General features: G+C 43.5%; 1 protein-coding gene across 1 annotated transcript; it reads left to right on the top strand.

The window, feature by feature from the left end:
- Window positions 1-1,725: 1,725 nt before the first annotated feature.
- Window positions 1,726-18,953, top strand: mrps18a (mitochondrial ribosomal protein S18A). The gene is made up of 6 exons (XM_079531511.1): window positions 1,726-1,914; window positions 8,160-8,191; window positions 10,756-10,860; window positions 11,419-11,542; window positions 15,341-15,410; window positions 18,589-18,953. Exons 1-6 carry the CDS (start codon window positions 1,764-1,766, stop codon window positions 18,731-18,733), a joined length of 627 nt encoding a protein of 208 aa, XP_079387637.1. The 5' UTR covers window positions 1,726-1,763; the 3' UTR covers window positions 18,734-18,953.
- Window positions 18,954-21,188: the final 2,235 nt, after the last annotated feature.

Below are 21,188 nucleotides of genomic sequence, written 5' to 3'. Positions count from 1 at the left end.
CTCTATGCCGTGTTTGTGGTGGATGATTTTTTGTGGCAAAATTACATTTTTGACAAAGACTTACAAAATGACCCGACAATAATAGTACCAGAAACACATAAATAGCTAGCCCTCAATGACCATGTTCCATCTGGACGCTCTCAGAGATAAGGGGGTCCTTGACCATGTTAAGGTAAGGGGGTCCTTGACCATGTTCCATCTGGACGCTCTCAGAGATAAGGGGGTCCTTGACCATGTTAAGGTAAGGGGGTCCTTGACCATGTTCCATCTGGACGCTCTCAGAGATAAGGGGGTCCTTGCAAATAAAACATGTGAAAAATAAAATGCTATATTTTGTCACCATGGACAAATAACAATTACCAATAAGTCTTTGCCACATATGGACAAATTGATGACTCTCTTTGTAGGACTATTAATGTTACTTATCATGTATGGCCTGGGGGGGAGGGAGTGACAGTGTGGAGGACTTAACACACATTATTATTCATTTGACTGAAATGAAATACCAAACGTTATAATCATGTTGTCTCCATCACTTACCTTCAGCTGTGACATGTTCCACCGGACCACCATAGTATGCCTGCCCTGCATGTTGTCAGCTAAATGGAAGGGAGAAAACACATTATTATGACTACAATAGCACACACACACACACACACACACACACACACACACACACACACACACACACACACACACACACACACACACACACACACACACACACACACACACAATAATTGACATACAGTACAATCATTTATGACTCACTAGAGCACTTTATACTATACAAAGCTATATATACAAGGGAAGCTATAATAAAATAATACTTCCTGTCTGGTTGATATGGTAATATACTTAGAGAAAACCAAAGTATTTTAAACTCACCTGAAAGCCACTACGGTTCCATCCAGACGCCCAGAGTCACAGCTGTGTCCTGGTGGTGGTATGTTTAAAAGTGGCGCCAGTCTGCTTATGTTCGTTTGTGTTTATTTAGCTATAGCGTTCATGCATGGTCATTAGTCACAGGTTTAGAACGACAGGTGTCTTTTTTTTTTAAGAAACCACTGAATTATTAATTGTAAACATTAGACTGAGGAGTTTTCTATACTTTTCTAGACAGCTAGTACTGTCACTGCTATATGAGTGTGAGTGTGTGTCACGACTTGTATTTAATTTAAAACAAGTTGCTACATCTGGCAACAGCATTGGCAACACTGTGGCTGAGCAGCGTTGCCAGATTGGGCGAGAGGAACAAGCAAACTAGGTCTCAAAGTCAAGCGACTAGCCTACTCATATCATATTTTATATAGACCTGTATATATTTTTTATAACCGATCTACAAGCTCACAAGCTTGATTAAAATAAATAATGAAACCTGAAAAACCTTGGGGAAAAAGGTTGAAACATTTTAACAACTCTAATCTAGTTATGGGTCCTTAATTCCTTGTGTTGACATAAACATATTTTAAAACCACATGGTTTAAACACCATTTAGGAAACTAGCCACAAATAAGCAACTGCACTTTAGAAACAATTAAGTCCAAAAAACCTCAACCTGCAACTCTATACCAATATTTGCAAGCAACTTGAAACAATTCGCTTATAACAAGCAGACATGGCAACGCCAGACTGACTGAACTTGTGAAGTTTCCACTTGCAGTGTTTGACCACGAGCGGCGCTGTTTGCGCCCTCCTCCTCCACCCCGGTCCGGACGAAGATACAGAAAAAGAAGAAAGAGGAAGGTCAACAAGGATCCAAGATGGCGGCGCGCAGTGTGCTGAGGTCCGTGTGGGGGTCCGTGTGTCTCCTCGCCCCTCCAGGGGGGTCCGCAGGGACCACCGCGGCCAGGCTGCTGGGGGGTCCGCGGCCCTGTGTGTTAGGAGCCCTCCAGAGCAGAGGCATCCGCCAAGGTGAGCTGTTTAGATCACTATAAACAGGTTAGCATACAGGCTAGCGTTGAGCTAACTAACCCAGTCTGCAGTGGTAGGTAGATATAGGGACCCCCAGGGGGTCCGGCGACCCTGAGGGAGTTCCAGGGGATCCCCAGCTAAGTGATAGTTTGGAACCAAATGGACCCTTATGGGTCTGTAACTCAGAGGGTGTACATTGTACAACAACTCAGAGTTAAATTAACATTGATTTTACAATATAAATTGGGGGTCCCAGAGATAGAAATGCCATTAAATCATGGGGGTCCGTAGACTAATGCATATCAAACTGGGGGTCCTTGAAATTAAACGGGTTGAGAATCACTTCACTTATGGGCTTCGTAGGCGGGGGTGGCCGAACGGATTGCGGAGCGGTCTTGTTATCGGAAGTTCGCCAGTTCGAATCCCCGGACCAGCACGTTAAAATTACCACCGCTGAAGTGCCCTTGAGCAAGGCATTGAACCCCTACCATGAAATGTTCTACGTGCAGGGTCTGGCTGTAAACAAGCATCTTGAGCTTAGTCCATTCACCCTGGGTAAACAAAGAACTTTGCTTTGCTTTGGATAATTAGTCTTCAAATGGGGGTCCGTGGGCCAATGAGTGTCAATTTGGGGGTCCTTGACATGAAAAAGTTTGGGAACCACTGCTTTATTTGTCCTTGCGGAACCTATACAAAATAAAACAACACACACATAATACAAAAACATCTCACAATACATTGGCAATGCTTCACAGATCCTCTCTTGCAGAGTAGGGGAGAAGAACCAGTTTAAGGCTACCTACCAGTCATAGTTCCAACTTCCAAGACACGTAGCATTACATTCTGTGCACAGGTTTTGTGTGGTGTTTTATTAGGTTTCTCCAATATGTTCATGTCAAGGGCGCGGGGACCCCCACATTGTCACGTGAAAACATGTGGTGTCTCGGAGGGACCCTCCCTCGTAAGAAGAAAGAGTTCAGTGACATCATTTTTCGAATATAGCAGCCAGATGTACAAGCTCACAAGCTTGTACTTTTAGCATAGCCGGAAAATTTAATAACACAATACTTAAACTGTTCGTTATGTTGCTGGGGACACTCTGGGACTCCCTCGAGCACCCCTGGGTGGGTGTCCCCAGTTTAATTGTATGCAGACCTGAAGCCAAGTTAGTTAGCCAACTCAGTAAATGTGTCTCTTGCCCACTAGTAGATGTCTCACTGTCTCCTGATGGCCACTAATAATTAGTAAATGTCTCACTGTCTCCTGATGGCCACTAATAATTAGTAAATGTCTCTCTGTCTCCTGATGGCCACTAATAATTAGTAGATGTCTCACTGTCTCCTGATGGCCACTAATAATTAGTAAATGTCTCACTGTCTCCTGATGGCCACTAATAATTAGTAAATGTCTCACTGTCTCCTGATGGCCACTAATAATTAGTAGATGTCTCACTGTCTCCTGATGGCCACTAATAATTAGTAAATGTCTCACTGTCTCCTGATGGCCACTAATAATTAGTAGATGTCTCACTGTCTCCTGATGGCCACTAATAATTAGTAAATGTCTCACTGTCTCCTGATGGCCACTAATAATTAGTAAATGTCTCACTGTCTCCTGATGGCCACTAATAATTAGTAAATGTCTCACTGTCTCCTGATGGCCACTAATAATTAATAAATGTCTCACTGTCTCCTGATGGCCACTAATAATTAGTAAATGTCTCTCTGTCTCCTGATGGCCACTAATAATTAATAAATGTCTCACTGTCTCCTGATGGCCACTAATAATTAATAAATGTCTCACTGTCTCCTGATGGCCACTAATAATTAGTAAATGTCTCACTGTCTCCTGATGGCCACTAATAATTAGTAAATGTCTCACTGTCTCCTGATGGCCACTAATAATTAGTAAATGTCTCACTGTCTCCTGATGGCCACTAATAATTAGTAAATGTCTCTCTGTCTCCTGATGGCCACTAATAATTAGTAAATGTCTCCTGATGGCCACTAATAATTAGTAAATGTCTCACTGTCTCCTGATGGCCACTAATAATTAGTAGATGTCTCACTGTCTCCTGATGGCCACTAATAATTAGTAAATGTCTCACTGTCTCCTGATGGCCACTAATAATTAATAAATGTCTCACTGTCTCCTGATGGCCACTAATAATTAGTAAATGTCTCACTGTCTCCTGATGGCCACTAATAATTAGTAAATGTCTCACTGTCTCCTGATGGCCACTAATAATTAGTAAATGTCTCACTGTCTCCTGATGGCCACTAATAATTAATAAATGTCTCACTGTCTCCTGATGGCCACTAATAATTAGTAAATGTCTCACTGTCTCCTGATGGCCACTAATAATTAATAAATGTCTCACTGTCTCCTGATGGCCACTAATAATTAGTAAATGTCTCACTGTCTCCTGATGGCCACTAATAATTAGTAAATGTCTCACTGTCTCCTGATGGCCACTAATAATTAGTAAATGTCTCTCTGTCTCCTGATGGCCACTAATAATTAGTAAATGTCTCCTGATGGCCACTAATAATTAGTAAATGTCTCACTGTCTCCTGATGGCCACTAATAATTAGTAGATGTCTCACTGTCTCCTGATGGCCACTAATAATTAGTAAATGTCTCACTGTCTCCTGATGGCCACTAATAATTAATAAATGTCTCACTGTCTCCTGATGGCCACTAATAATTAGTAAATGTCTCACTGTCTCCTGATGGCCACTAATAATTAGTAAATGTCTCTCTGTCTCCTGATGGCCACTAATAATTAGTAAATGTCTCTCTGTCTCCTGATGGCCACTAATAATTAATAAATGTCTCACTGTCTCCTGATGGCCACTAATAATTAGTAGATGTCTCACTGTCTCCTGATGGCCACTAATAATTAATAAATGTCTCACTGTCTCCTGATGGCCACTAATAATTAGTAGATGTCTCACTGTCTCCTGATGGCCACTAATAATTAGTAGATGTCTCACTGTCTCCTGATGGCCACTAATAATTAGTAAATGTCTCTCTGTCTCCTGATGGCCACTAATAATTAATAAATGTCTCACTGTCTCCTGATGGCCACTAATAATTAATAAATGTCTCACTGTCTCCTGATGGCCACTAATAATTAGTAAATGTCTCTCTGTCTCCTGATGGCCACTAATAATTAGTAAATGTCTCACTGTCTCCTGATGGCCACTAATAATTAGTAAATGTCTCACTGTCTCCTGATGGCCACTAATAATTAGTAAATGTCTCTCTGTCTCCTGATGGCCACTAATAATTAGTAAATGTCTCTCTGTCTCCTGATGGCCACTAATAATTAGTAAATGTCTCACTGTCTCCTGATGGCCACTAATAATTAGTAAATGTCTCACTGTCTCCTGATGGCCACTAATAATTAGTAAATGTCTCACTGTCTCCTGATGGCCACTAATAATTAGTAAATGTCTCACTGTCTCCTGATGGCCACTAATAATTAGTAAATGTCTCCTGATGGCCACTAATAATTAGTAGATGTCTCACTGTCTCCTGATGGCCACTAATAATTAGTAAATGTCTCACTGTCTCCTGATGGCCACTAATAATTAGTAGATGTCTCACTGTCTCCTGATGGCCACTAATAATTAGTAAATGTCTCACTGTCTCCTGATGGCCACTAATAATTAGTAAATGTCTCACTGTCTCCTGATGGCCACTAATAATTAGTAAATGTCTCACTGTCTCCTGATGGCCACTAATAATTAGTAAATGTCTCACTGTCTCCTGATGGCCACTAATAATTAGTAAATGTCTCACTGTCTCCTGATGGCCACTAATAATTGGTAAATGTCTCACTGTCTCCTGATGGCCACTAATAATTAGTAAATGTCTCACTGTCTCCTGATGGCCACTAATAATTGGTAAATGTCTCTCTGTCTCCTGATGGCCACTAATAATTAGTAGATGTCTCACTGTCTCCTGATGGCCACTAATAATTAGTAGATGTCTCACTGTCTCCTGATGGCCACTAATAATTAGTAAATGTCTCTCTGTCTCCTGATGGCCACTAATAATTAATAAATGTCTCACTGTCTCCTGATGGCCACTAATAATTAGTAAATGTCTCACTGTCTCCTGATGGCCACTAATAATTAGTAAATGTCTCTCTGTCTCCTGATGGCCACTAATAATTAGTAAATGTCTCTCTGTCTCCTGATGGCCACTAATAATTAGCAGATGTCTCACTGTCTCCTGATGGCCACTAATAATTGGTAAATGTCTCACTGTCTCCTGATGGCCACTAATAAATGAATAATTAATAAATGTCTCACTGTCTCCTGATGGCCACTAATAATTAGTAAATGTCTCACTGTCTCCTGATGGCCACTAATAATTAGTAAATGTCTCACTGTCTCCTGATGGCCACTAATAATTAGTAAATGTCTCTCTGTCTCCTGATGGCCACTAATAAATGAATAATTAATAGATGTCTCACTGTCTCCTGATGGCCACTAATAATTAGTAAATGTCTCACTGTCTCCTGATGGCCACTAATAATTAGTAAATGTCTCACTGTCTCCTGATGGCCACTAATAATTAGTAAATGTCTCTCTGTCTCCTGATGGCCACTAATAAATGAATAATTAGTAAATGTCTCACTGTCTCCTGATGGCCACTAATAAATGAATAATTGGTAAATGTCTCACTGTCTCCTGATGGCCACTAATAAATGAATAATTGGTAAATGTCTCACTGTCTCCTGATGGCCACTAATAAATGAATAATTGGTAAATGTCTCACTGTCTCCTGATGGCCACTAATAAATGAATAATTGGTAAATGTCTCACTGTCTCCTGATGGCCACTAATAAATGAATAATTAGTAAATGTCTCTGTCTCCTGATGGCCACTAATAAATGAATAATTAATAAATGTCTCACTGTCTCCTGATGGCCACTAATAATTAGTAAATGTCTCACTGTCTCCTGATGGCCACTAATAATTAGTAAATGTCTCTCTGTCAAATGAATAATTAATAAATGTCTCACTGTCTCCTGATGGCCACTAATAATTAGTAAATGTCTCACTGTCTCCTGATGGCCACTAATAATTAGTAAATGTCTCACTGTCTCCTGATGGCCACTAATAATTAGTAAATGTCTCTCTGTCAAATTAATAATTAATAAATGTCTCACTGTCTCCTGATGGCCACTAATAATTAGTAAATGTCTCACTGTCTCCTGATGGCCACTAATAAATGAATAATTAGTAAATGTCTCTCTGTCTCCTGATGGCCACTAATAAATGAATAATTAATAAATGTCTCACTGTCTCCTGATGGCCACTAATAATTAGTAAATGTCTCACTGTCTCCTGATGGCCACTAATAATTAGTAAATGTCTCTCTGTCAAATGAATAATTAATAAATGTCTCACTGTCTCCTGATGGCCACTAATAATTAGTAAATGTCTCACTGTCTCCTGATGGCCACTAATAATTAGTAAATGTCTCTCTGTCTCCTGATGGCCACTAATAATTAGTAAATGTCTCTCTGTCTCCTGATGGCCACTAATAATTAGTAGATGTCTCTCTGTCTCCTGATGGCCACTAATAAATGAATAATTGGTAAATGTCTCACTGTCTCCTGATGGCCACTAATAAATGAATAATTGGTAAATGTCTCACTGTCTCCTGATGGCCACTAATAAATGAAGAATTGGTAAATGTCTCACTGTCTCCTGATGGCCACTAATAAATGAATAATTGGTAAATGTCTCTCTGTCTCCTGATGGCCACTAATAAATGAATAATTGGTAAATGTCTCTCTGTCTCCTGATGGCCACTAATAAATGAATAATTGGTAAATGTCTCTCTGTCTCCTGATGGCCACTAATAAATGAATAATTGGTAAATGTCTCTCTGTCTCCTGATGGCCACTAATAAATTAATAATTGGTAAATGTCTCTCTGTCTCCTGATGGCCACTAATAAATGAATAATTGGTAAATGTCTCTCTGTCTCCTGATGGCCACTAATAAATTAATAATTGGTAAATGTCTCTCTGTCTCCTGATGGCCACTAATAAATGAATAATTGGTAAATGTCTCTCTGTCTCCTGATGGCCACTAATAAATGAATAATTGGTAAATGTCTCTCTGTCTCCTGATGGCCACTAATAAATGAATAATTGGTAAATGTCTCTCTGTCTCCTGCTGGATGCCCAGAATAATAATTATTCATTGTCTGTTATTACAGTGGTGGAGAGGAAAGAAGGACAGACCACGACCGTAAGTGAAATGAATGTTGATAATTATCATTCACATTATGAATGTTTGGTGTGCCTTGTGGGTGTTGTTTGCTACACGTGTAGACAAATGCAATGATCTAGGAGAGCCAATGTTCAAGACGTCTCTGTCCAAAACTGTTACTTTTCCCAGATTCAAATCCAAAAATAGCAGATCTACAAGCGTGAAGTGTGTCGCTTCATGCCTGCGTTTCCAGCTTGTAGATCTGCTATGTGATGCTTTGGTGCGACGCTGTAGTGGGATCAAGTAGTAGGGCATTAATTTATCATAATACTAAAACAATTAAAAAATGGTAAATGGTGCATTTATATAGCGTGTTTATCCAAGGCGTTTTACATAGATTGTGCATTACATTCAACCCATTCACACACACATTCACACACCGATGGCGGCGGAAACCATGCAAGGCACCAACCAACACATCAGGAGCAATTAGGGGTTCAGTGTCTTGCTCAAGGACACTTGGACACTAAGGCCCTTTCCCAATTCCCCCCTTCTCCATGGCCCTTAGCCCTTCCCCTTGCTGATGCGCGTTCACGTGAGGAGGAAGGGTTATCTCAATTCTCTTTGGAACGAGGGGTAGGGCCAAGGGGTAGGGTTAGGATCCCCTTCAAACGAAGGGACTTCGCGACCAGACTTAAAACGGAGCAACACAACGGAGGGACATCAGAGGGCGGAAGGCGGACGAGGTAAGACGTCTTTTTCGTCCTTTATTATGGAAGAATATGATAATAACCAATATTATTTGAATGTTAACAATCTGCATCGCCAAAAATATCGCAATCTCTAGCAAAGGTTAACGTTACCTCACTTGAACTAACAATATGCGTACGGCGTTGCATTCATACAACGTTACGGTAACGTTAACCATTCATTTTTCACATCGGCGCTTTATTATTTTTTATTTACCGCCGGTGGAACAACTCGGATGCAAGCTATAGCTTAACTAGCAGGCATTAGTCAGACCCCCCCAGACCACGATATGTCAACATTCTGCAGTTTTTGGAGCTCTTTAAAGCCGTGAAATAGCCTACTGTACCTACACAACGCTGTCGCTGCATAACGTTGGCTACTCGCTGCAGTGATAGCTGGTATGGTTGTATCATGACCAATGTTATGCTAATCCCAACAAGTTGCAAAAGTTACATAACTAATTAGCAATGGTGTTGTTTTTTTCCCCAGGCAAACCAGCTATGGAACAGACTGCAAGCTGCTGTACAGCCTGTAAATTGGATGGAGATGAATCACGATGGCATTTGTCCTAAATGTTGTTGAATTTGAAACATTGTCATTCATATCATTCATATGTAGCATACCACGACTTGTCATAGGACATGATAGAAAATTACTTCTTAATGATATTAAAAACAATGAACACAGTGACCACAGCCCCTTCTTTCTATACTGTAAATTGTTTTTCCTTTTTTTAACCCTGTATATGATATAACTGTACCCATTCTATACAAACTGTTAATACAATAATCAATGAATCAGGGACAACTGTTGAGCAGGTGTCAGAATGAGCTATATCTAGCTGAATTACATTCTGGTGGGCTACCAAGATGAGACAAAATTACAATATATTTATTTCATCATAACCACAGCAATGTTTACGTTCCATCTCTTCTCCCAAAATAGCCGATCTACAGCTTATAGAAAGTTGTTTCCAAAGTGGGTTATGGGGACCCCCAGAGGGGTTCCAGAGAGGTAGCTAGGGGGTCCCCAGCTAAATGATAGTTTGTAACCAAATGGACCCATAAGGGTCCATTTGTACACTCAGTTAATTAACATTGATTTTACAATATAAATTGGGGGTCCCAGAGACAGAAATGTCATCAAATGGGGGTCCATGGACTAATGCATGTCACACTGGCGGTCCGTGACACTGCTAGATTCGTAAAAATCTATGGGGTCCCTGGCATATCTCTTCAAATGGGGGTCTGCGGGCTAATTATTGTCAATTTGGGGGTCCTTGACATGAAAAAGTTTGGGGACCACTGGCCTGTAGTGAGCTTGCATATCAGCTATTTTCTGAGAACAGGTTGTATATCAATATCTACAAGGGACGTTCAATATTTAGGGACGTTCCAATTCCTAGGGTGATGATTTATCCCCCTACCCCTTGACACTCATTATCTAGGGGCAAGGGGAAGGGCCAAGGGATAAGGGCTAGGGCCAAGGGATGAGGGGTAGGGTTAAAAAAGGAATTGGGAAAGAGCCTAACTCTGGGGGAGGCCACAGGGATCGAACTGGCAACCTTGGGGTTACCGTCCGGCCACTCTACCCCTGAGCCACCGCCGCCCCACATACTATCCACATTATGGATACTAGACCTGTAGGTGCCCGTCGGCCACCGGCCTACTTGAGAACGATGCAACTCGGGAACCTAATAATACCCGTTGTCAACTTGCCATAGCACCCGTTTTAACTGTCTGTCTGTGTCCCTTTTTGTGCCCATACTGTATATGGAGATAAGAGGTATATCTGCCCGACAGCAACGAAGAGCGAATTAGTGTTCATTATTAATTGTTGTCGCTCACTTCCAGATCGAGGGCCTGACAGTGGTGGGTCCTCCGTCAGCAGAACCCCCCAACCCTGATGCCAAGTGTCCTATTTACCGATGGAACCTCCAGCACAAGTATGACTACACTGTAAGTAATCTGACCACACTGTAAGTAATCTGACTACACTGTAAGTAATCTGACTACACTAAGTAATCTGACTACACTAAGTAATCTGACTACACTGTAAGTAATCTGACTACACTGTAAGTAATCTGACTACACTGTAAGTAATCTAACTACACTGTAAGTAATGTGACTACACCGTAAGAAACCTACTTACAGCACAAATATGACTACACTGTAAATAGGGTTGTCACAATTGCTACATAAACAGCAGCGGTCATGACAAACTGACGCGTTTCGGATACTCAGGCCTTACTCGGTGCTGCCCAGGGTAAAAGGTTAGTCCGTTTGGAGGGTAAAAAGGTTCTGAGTGGATGTGTGGCCCGACTGATCGTCAATGAGATGCTACACTATGTATTAAGACCTGAATCTAATTGTGTGCCGACTCAAGAGGTTCCTCTTTAACACAATCATTCCCGGGATTCCTTCAAAATAGGAGCTCTGGGGTGCCGGAAAGACATGGCCGCTTTTACTCTGAAACCCCCCCAGGTTATTTAAATGTTTGTTTTCCTTTCCATTCAGGACGTTCTGCTGCTGCGTCAGTTCATCAGGTCAGACGGAGGCATGCTGCCCAAGAGGATCACCGGTCTGTGTCCAGAGGAACACAAGAAGGTGGCCATGTGTGTGCAGATGGCCCACAGAGCAGGTCAGTGTCTCTCTCTTAACCGTTTCCGTCCGTAGGACGTCACCACACGTCATAGGGACTCGAACCGAGGGGTACATACGACGTCCTCAGACGTCCTAGCGCATCCTCAATGATACTGGGCGAGATAGGAATATTCTGATTTTTTATTTTTTTTTGTCAGTTCGCCTTTCGGCTACCGTATGCTACACTCTAGTCTCTTGTTAACTTACCGTTGACTTAGCTGTTAGAGCGGCAGAAAGAATGACTCGTCTCTCCTAATCCAGGGCGCTCTCCATGGTTTTGAACGGATCGATATACTAGCGCTTCATTTCTGCTCCTCATCCGTCTCTCCCGCAAAATATGAATGCTTTTTGGATCATATATCGTATAAATTAAAACGATAGCAATGTAAGCTAGCTATGTAAAGGGAACTTTTTTGAGCGGATTGTTTCTGGGCACCCCAGAGCTCCTATTTTGAAGGACTTCCGGCACTGATTGTGTTAATGTAAAAATATAAAAAAAAGTCTGTATAACACAAAGATTTGGTGCAGTATATCTTGTTGTCGATCTGCTACTTTTGAATTAGAATCCTGAAAAAGTAACTGTTTTGGACACATCATGAGATACAACATATTTTCCGATGGGGGTCGGCGGCCAAATACATATATTTTTGGGGGTCCTTGACCTGAAAATGTTTGAGAACGGCTGACATAGAAGATAGAAACATAGGGTTTTTAAGATTTTCAGGATTTAGAAGACATTTGTTGAATCGTCTTCAGGTCTAAATGGGTTAAAAGACCCGATGCCACCAACGGAACACGATAGAAACCACACCTTCCATACGTCTCTGCATAAAACGATAGAAACCACACCTTCCATACGTCTCTGCATAAAACGATATAAACCACACCTTCCATACGTCTCTGCATAAAACGATAAACCACACCTTCCATACGTCTCTGCTTAAAACGATAAACCACACCTTCCATACGTCTCTGCTTAAAACGATAAACCACACCTTCCATACGTCTCTGCTTAAAACGATAAACCACACCTTCCATACGTCTCTGCTTAAAACGATAAACCACACCTTCCATACGTCTCTGCTTAAAACGATAGAAACCACACCTTCCATACGTCTCTGCTTAAAACGATAGAAACCACACCTTCCATACGTCTCTGCATAAAACGATATGAACCACACCTTCCATACGTCTCTGCTTAAAACGATAGAAACCACACCTTCCATACGTCTCTGCTTAAAACGATAGAAACCACACCTTCCATACGTCTCTGCTTAAAACGATAGAAACCACACCTTCCATACGTCTCTGCATAAAACGATAGAAACCACACCTTCCACACGTCTCTGCATAAAACGATAGAAACCACACCTTCCACACGTCTCTGCATAAAACGATAGAAACCACACCTTCCATACGTCTCTGCTTAAAACGATAGAAACCACACCTTCCATACGTCTCTGCATAAAACGATAGAAACCACACCTTCCACACGTCTCTGCATAAAACGATAGAAACCACACCTTCCACACGTCTCTGCATAAAACGATAGAAACCACACCTTCCATACGTCTCTGCATACAACGATAGAAACCACACCTTCCATACGTCTCTGCATAAAACGATAGAAACCACACCTTCCATACGTCTCTGCATAAACCGATAGAAACCACACCTTCCATACGTCTCTGCATACAACGATAGAAACCACACCTTCCACACGTCTCTGCTTAAAACGATAGAAACCACACCTTCCATACGTCTCTGCTTAAAACGATAGAAACCACACCTTCCACACGTCTCTGCATACAACGATAGAAACCACACCTTCCATACGTCTCTGCATAAAACGATAGAAACCACACCTTCCATACGTCTCTGCATAAAACGATAGAAACCACACCTTCCATACGTCTCTGCATAAAACGATAGAAACCACACCTTCCATACGTCTCTGCTTAAAACGATAGAAACCACACCTTCCATACGTCTCTGCATACAACGATAGAAACCACACCTTCCATACGTCTCTGCTTAAAACGATAGAAACCACACCTTCCATACGTCTCTGCTTAAAACGATAGAAACCACACCTTCCATACGTCTCTGCATAAAACGATAGAAACCACACCTTCCATACGTCTCTGCATAAAACGATAGAAACCACACCTTCCATACGTCTCTGCTTAAAACGATAGAAACCACACCTTCCATACGTCTCTGCATAAAACGATAGAAACCACACCTTCCATACGTCTCTGCTTAAAACGATAGAAACCACACCTTCCACACGTCTCTGCATACAACGATAGAAACCACACCTTCCATACGTCTCTGCATAAAACGATAGAAACCACACCTTCCATACGTCTCTGCATAAAACGATAGAAACCACACCTTCCATACGTCTCTGCTTAAAACGATAGAAACCACACCTTCCATACGTCTCTGCATACAACGATAGAAACCACACCTTCCATACGTCTCTGCTTAAAACGATAGAAACCACACCTTCCATACGTCTCTGCTTAAAACGATAGAAACCACACCTTCCATACGTCTCTGCATAAAACGATAGAAACCACACCTTCCATACGTCTCTGCTTAAAACGATAGAAACCACACCTTCCATACGTCTCTGCTTAAAACGATAGAAACCACACCTTCCACACGTCTCTGCATAAAACGATAGAAACCACACCTTCCATACGTCTCTGCTTAAAACGATAGAAACCACACCTTCCATACGTCTCTGCATAAAACGATAGAAACCACACCTTCCATACGTCTCTGCTTAAAACGATAGAAACCACACCTTCCATACGTCTCTGCCTGAAACGATAGAAACCACACCTTCCATACGTCTCTGCTTAAAACGATAGAAACCACACCTTCCATACGTCTCTGCTTAAAACGATAGAAACCACACCTTCCACACGTCTCTGCTTAAAACGATATAAACCACACCTTCCATACGTCTCTGCTTAAAACGATAGAAACCACACCTTCCATACGTCTCTGCTTAAAACGATAGAAACCACACCTTCAACACGTCTCTGCTTAAAACGATATAAACCACACCTTCCATACGTCTCTGCTTAAAACGATAGAAACCACACCTTCCATACGTCTCTGCTTAAAACGATAAACCACACCTTCCACACGTCTCTGCTTAAAACTATATAAACCACACCTTCCATACGTCTGCTTAAAACGATAGAAACCACACCTTCCATACGTCTCTGCTTAAAACTATATAAACCACACCTTCCATACGTCTCTGCTTAAACCGATAAACCACACCTTCCATACGTCTCTGCTTAAAACGATAGAAACCACACCTTCCATACGTCTCTGCATAAAACGATATAAACCACACCTTCCATACGTCTCTGCATAAAACGATAGAAACCACACCTTCCATACGTCTCTGCTTAAAACGATAGAAACCACACCTTCCATACGTCTCTGCTTAAAACGATAGAAACCACACCTTCCATCGATAGAAACCACACCTTCCATACGTCTCTGCATAACACGATATAAACCACACCTTCCATACGTCTCTGCATAACACAATATAAACCACACCTTCCATACGTCTCTGCTTAAAACGATAGAAACCACACCTTCCATACGTCTCTGCATAAAACGAGTCCAAGGGAAGGTGGGGTCGTGTAAACGTGTAAAGCAGTTCGTTGTAATTAAGGTGGGGTGGTCGTGTAAACGTGTAAAGCAGGTCGTGTAAACGTGTAAAGCAGTTCGTTGTAATTAACATGTGGTGTTTTCCCTCCAGGTCTGCTTCCTGACCACAAGCCCAGTCTTCCAGAGGGTCACGTCCCCAAGCCCAAACCAACGCTCAACAGGTGATTATCGTTGTCATTTAGATAGCATGTTATTATTATTATTAGACAGACGCCAGGTTAACACCCTGAACGCACAGGACGAAGTTCACCCTCCTTTCAATTAGTAACGCCCGACGCCCAGGAAGAAGATTGATCAAAAAGACGGAGGTTATTGATATCAAAACCGATCGCATCGCTCCACAGGCTGGGAGCAACGCTCCACAGGCTGGGAGCGTCGCTCCACAGGCTGGGAGCGTCGCTCCACAGGCTGGGAGCAACGCTCCACAGGCTGGGAGCGTCGCTCCACAAGCTGGGAGCGTCGCTCCACAAGCTGGGAGCGTCGCTCCACAGGCTGGGAGCAACGCTCCACAAGCTGGGAGCATCGCTCCACAGGCTGGGAGCATCGCTCCACAGGCTGGGAGCGTCGCTCCACAGGCTGGGAGCGTCGCTCCACAGGCTGGGAGCGTCGCTCCACAGGCTGGGAGCGTCGCTCCACAGGCTGAGGGCGTCGCTCCACAGGCTGGGAGCGTCGCTCCACAGGCTGGGAGCGTCGCTCCACAGGCTGAGGGCATCGCTCCACAGGCTGGGAGCATCGCTCCACAGGCTGAGGGCATCGCTCCACAGGCTGGGAGCATCGCTCCACAGGCTGGGAGCGTCGCTCCACAGGCTGGGAGCGTCGCTCCACAGGCTGGGAGCGTCGCTCCACAGGCTGGGAGCAACGCTCCACAAGCTGGGAGCGTCGCTCCACAGGCTGGGAGCAACGCTCCACAGGCTGGGAGCGTCGCTCCACAGGCTGGGAGCGTCGCTCCACAGGCTGGGAGCGTCGCTCCACAGGCTGGGAGCGTCGCTCCACAGGCTGGGAGCGTCGCTCCAAAGGCTGAGGGCGTCGCTCCACAGGCTGGGAGCGTCGCTCCACAGGCTGGGAGCGTCGCTCCACAGGCTGGGAGCGTCGCTCCACAGGCTGGGAGCGTCGCTCCACAGGCTAGGAAGCGCCTGTTGCGCAACATTCAATGTTGCGCAACAGTGGGACGTCATCGAAAATGTTCCCCTCCTGTTTAGCCGACGAGACCGAAAATCTTGATCTCTTGATCTAAATCATAACGTCTAATTCTAAGAAAAGATCCTGTGTTAGACGGCCCACCACGGTCCAGTCACTAGTCACGTTAGATTTAATCATACCTCCCGTTGTTGTCGATCGCCTCTAGAGTGTTTTGGCTCCATTCTGCTACAGCTACATCCGGGATAACATCCGGTCCGTCGGTAAAAGTGCTCCGCTGCTATAAATCGCTGGGCTCTGATTTAATGGATTAAATAACCCGGGCGTTCTGATTTAATGGATTAAATAACCCGGGCGTTCTGATTTAATGGATTAAATAACCCTGGGCTCTGATTTAATGGATTAAATAACGCTGGGCGTTCGGGGTGTTAGTGTTGAGCTGGCATCCTATAGTTTGTATAGTTTCAATTGTACAGATTATTAATGTTTCGATATTTTACTGTTGAGACTGACGGGTTCTTGATGTACCTGGTCCAGTGCTTACAGCGAGTCTCTCTATTATGTCTTAGCCCTGGTCCAGTGCTTACAGCGAGTCTCTCTCTGACGCCCTGTGGGAGTCCATTATGTCTTAGCCCTGGTCCAGTGCTTACAGCGAGTCTCTCTCTGACGCCCTGTGGGAGTCCATTATGTCTTAGCCCTGGTCCAGTGCTTACAGCGAGTCTCTCTCTGACGCCCTGTGGGAGTCCATTATGTCTTAGCCCTGGTCCAGTGCTTACAGCGAGTCTCTCTCTGACGCCCTGTGGGAGTCCATTATGTCTTAGCCCTGGTCCAGTGCTTACAGCGAGTCTCTCTCTGACGCCCTGTGGGAGTCCATTATGTCTTAGCCCTTCCACAGCTCTCTAGCAACTTTCTCACTCCTGTGCAAGGGTTTACAATTCCCAGCAAATAAACAAAACAACATAACTACTCACCGACACAAAGCCTGCTAGACCTTAAGGTAAAAGTCTATTCTCGAAGCTGGGAAGCGTCTCAGGTCCCCAGCTTCTCTAAAATATACTATTTAAATCCAACCAGATCGGCGCAGGCAAAACCCGGAAATGCCGTAGTAGAAGAAATGACCGGTACGTTCAGGGTACATTGCGTTATTAAAATGGCACAAAGTGCTTTTTAGAGAAGCTGGGGACCTGAGACGCTTCCCAGCTACGAGAATAGACTTTTACCTTAAGGTCTAGCAGGCTTTGTGTCGGTGAGTAATTACGTCGTTTTGTTTATTTGCTGGGAATTGTCTGTGTGCAGACATGCCTACAACATGTCTGGGGACAGACATGCCTACAACATGTCTGGGGACAGACATGTTGTAGGCATGTCTGTGTGCAGACATGCCTACAACATGTCTGGGGACAGACATGCCTACAACATGTCTGCGTATGCAGACATGCCTACAACATGTCTGGGGACAGACATGCCTACAAGATGTCTGTGTGCAGACATGCCTACAACATGTCTGGGGACAGACATGCCTACAACATGTCTGTGTGCAGACATGCCTACAACATGTCTGGGGACAGACATGCCTACAAGATGTCTGTGTGCAGACATGCCTACAACATGTCTGGGGACAGACATGCCTACAACATGTCTGGGGACAGACATGCCTACAACATGTCTGTGTGCAGACATGTAGGCATGTCTGGGGACAGACATGCCTACAACATGTCTGTGTGCAGACATGTAGGCATGTCTGGGGACAGACATGCCTACAACATGTCTGTGTGCAGACATGCCTACAACATGTCTGTGTGCAGACATGTAGGCATGTCTGTCCCCAGACATGCCTACAACATGTCTGTGTGCAGACATGTAGGCATGTCTGGGGACAGACATGCCTACAACATGTATGTGTGCAGACATGCCTACAACATGTCTGGGGACAGACATGTTGTAGACATGTCTGCACACAGACATGACATGTCTGTGTGCAGACATGTTGTAGGCATGTCTGGGGACAGACATGCCTACAACATGTCTGGGGACAGACATGCCTACAACATGTCTGTGTGCAAGTGAAACTCTCTCACATACAGAAACATCACAATCTTTTCATTTGCTCGTAGACTTGTTTGCACTCTTGATTAATGTCCGCCATTGTTTCTCTGTCGTTTTGACTCATATTTTCTTCTTTGTTTCCCTGTAACGGGACAGATACATGACGCGCTGGTCCGTGGACACGGTGAAGCCCATCTTTAGGAAAGGTCTGAAGTGGTGTAAGAAGAGGAAGCCAATCAGCCACCCTGTGCTTAAGAACAATGTGTGCTACGGGGTCAGACCCGTCATGTTCAACCACTGAGGAACATCATTCCGATTTTTTTTTCTTTGGATAGAAATGAAACAGACTCCATGCAGCCACTTTCAGTCAGAGCTGCAGAGGCTGAGTGTCTGTAACTGTGACCGGCTGATGGTCGTCGACGCTTAATTGATGCATCAAGGAAGGCGATTATGTTTCTGCACTGTCAAATAGGTCTACATCTATTCTAAGATGGCATCTTAAATAAATGTTGTGAAAATGTGTTGTGACTTTGATTGAAGAGTTTTATAATACAAATAGTTCCAATGGCATCTAAATGTAAGGTTGCAAATATGCTTATCGGTGTTGCGAGGATGAGGGGGTAACTGGAAAAAAAAACATTTATTTGACATTTGAGCCACCATTTGATGACATTTAGGGCTCCATTTGATGACATTTAGGGCTCCATTTGATGACATTTAGGGCTCCATTTGATGACATTTAGGGCTCCATTTGATGACATTTAGGGCTCCATTTTCGTCAACGCTAAACCCCTTACCCCTACTATTTTGAAAAACATTTTTGAATAGTTAAACTAGCCAATCTACATTGACACGTTGTGAGCTTGTAGACTGGGCATTTTAACTACCGGTATTCAAAAATGTTTTTGCAAAATAGTAACAAAAAAGGCAAAGAAGTTTAGGGATAAGGGGTTTAGCGGTGACGAAAATGGAGCCCTTATGCCCTCGATATGCGCGTTCACGCGAGGCTGCGCCATATTAAGTGTCGTCCGAAACCAAGCAGCCTTGAGTGGAAGTGGCTTATAAAGCCCTCAAGAGCGAGTCTGTGCCGATCTAGACTCGATTACCTTGTGCAGCCCTGATCTGTGTCCGCATGGAAACCGCAACCTACAAATGTAAGAACCACCACAAATAAATGATAAACTGCTCCTAAACAATCTTCATCTGATGCAGAATAGACAATGCTCCAACTGATGTTCACAAGGGCTCTTTATTTACCCCACCGTGAAAAAAACTATAAATGAAAGTTATGAAACCACACAAACAAAACAACTTTTAACACAATGATTTATAAACACCATAAATGTATATGACATGTCATTTTTGACAGTCACGCTGTATTTCCTTTTTCCATATTAATGAAATCCACATGTCACAAACATACACGATACAATGCAATATAACTGTACAAACAAAATAACAGGTAACACAATTGCATGATGGTAACCATGGCAACGAATGGTGTCTGTTTCCTGTTTCTGCACAAGGAGGGCGAGTGTATTTCCAAACAGTTTTTTATACCCAGCACCCTAATCAAGGGAACTTGATTCAGCTGGAGGGGCACTTTCTGACGAGGGAACCTCCCGAGAGCACTTCAAGTCAAGGGACTGGTTTCAGAAAGGGCCATAGCCTCTCAGACCCTTTTGTTGTCGTTGGATAAGATTTTGTCCCAACAAGCCCATGCCGTATTGATGTCGGTACCATTAGGAGAGATAACAGGCAAACGTTGATTTAAAAAAATATATATAATTCTCTTCTATTCTCTAATTGTGTTGTTGTAAATGAAGTAATGCCCCCCCCCCCCCCCCCCCCTTACATCAGTGGTTCCAAAAGTGGGGTCCGGGGACCCCCAGGGGTCCTGGGTCCGGGGACCCCCAGGGGTCCTTGGTCCGGGGACCCCCAGGGGTCCTGGGTCCGGGGACCCCCAGGGGTCCTTGAGGTCCACAGCTAAATGATAGTTAGGAACACAAAATGGACCCTTATTGGTCTGTAACTCAGAGAGTGTACATGGAACCAAATGGACCCGTTAGGTTTTTTATAATAGAAATTGGAGGTCCCAGAGATAGAAATGCCATTAAATGGGGGACTGTAGCCTAATTCAAGTCGGGCCCTTGAAATGCAAAAGGTTGAATATCACTGCTGGAGCTGCAAAACATCTTCAAATGGGGGTCGAAGTGCCCATTCATACTCCTATTTTACCGCTGTAGAGCCGAAATGATTTCGGCTCGTCAGAAATTTTCAGTAGCACCGAAGAGCCGACTCTAGGACGGTACCCGCCCCCCCGAACCTCACATCGTAGGCTCTACAGAGCCCAATGACGTCACATTGTAGGCTCTACAGAGCCCAATGACCTCACATTGTAGGCTCTACAGAGCCCAACCCACTTTTCTTCGGCTCTAAAATAGGAGTATGAATCGGCCCTAATGAGTATCATGTTGGGGGTCCTTGACGTGAACAAGTTTGGGAACCCCTGATTTAGATCACCGTCCACGTTTTGTTTTGGATTTGTAAAAGTACAAAAAGAAAAAAGCCCTCAAAGAAGGACTGCGACCTCATAATTGTCTGTCGGGTGGAACTGGAAACCTCACCGTTTTCTGTTCAGGATTCAAATTCAAAAATATCAGATCTACAAAAGCTGAAAGCGGGTTTCGAGCTTGTGGATCTGATACAGTCGATGCTTTTGTGTGTGACACTGTAGTATGATCAAGTTTAACCCA

Source organism: Electrona antarctica (genome assembly GCF_951216825.1).
Source record: "Electrona antarctica genome assembly, contig: scaffold_595, whole genome shotgun sequence".
NCBI classification, from domain to species: domain Eukaryota; kingdom Metazoa; phylum Chordata; class Actinopteri; order Myctophiformes; family Myctophidae; genus Electrona; species Electrona antarctica.
The sequence above is the reverse complement of the archived record's forward strand: the minus strand, read 5'-3'. Positions and strand labels throughout refer to the sequence as shown.

Bases quoted from the DNA above. Each gene is read 5' to 3' on its own strand.
- mrps18a (XM_079531511.1), top strand. From the start codon at position 1,764: ATGGCGGCGCGCAGTGTGCTGAGGTCCGTGTGGGGGTCCGTGTGTCTC. The intron at 1,915-8,159 runs GTGAGCTGTTTA...CTGTTATTACAG, and splicing joins GAGCAGAGGCATCCGCCAAG to TGGTGGAGAGGAAAGAAGGA. The intron at 8,192-10,755 runs GTAAGTGAAATG...GCTCACTTCCAG, and splicing joins AAGAAGGACAGACCACGACC to ATCGAGGGCCTGACAGTGGT.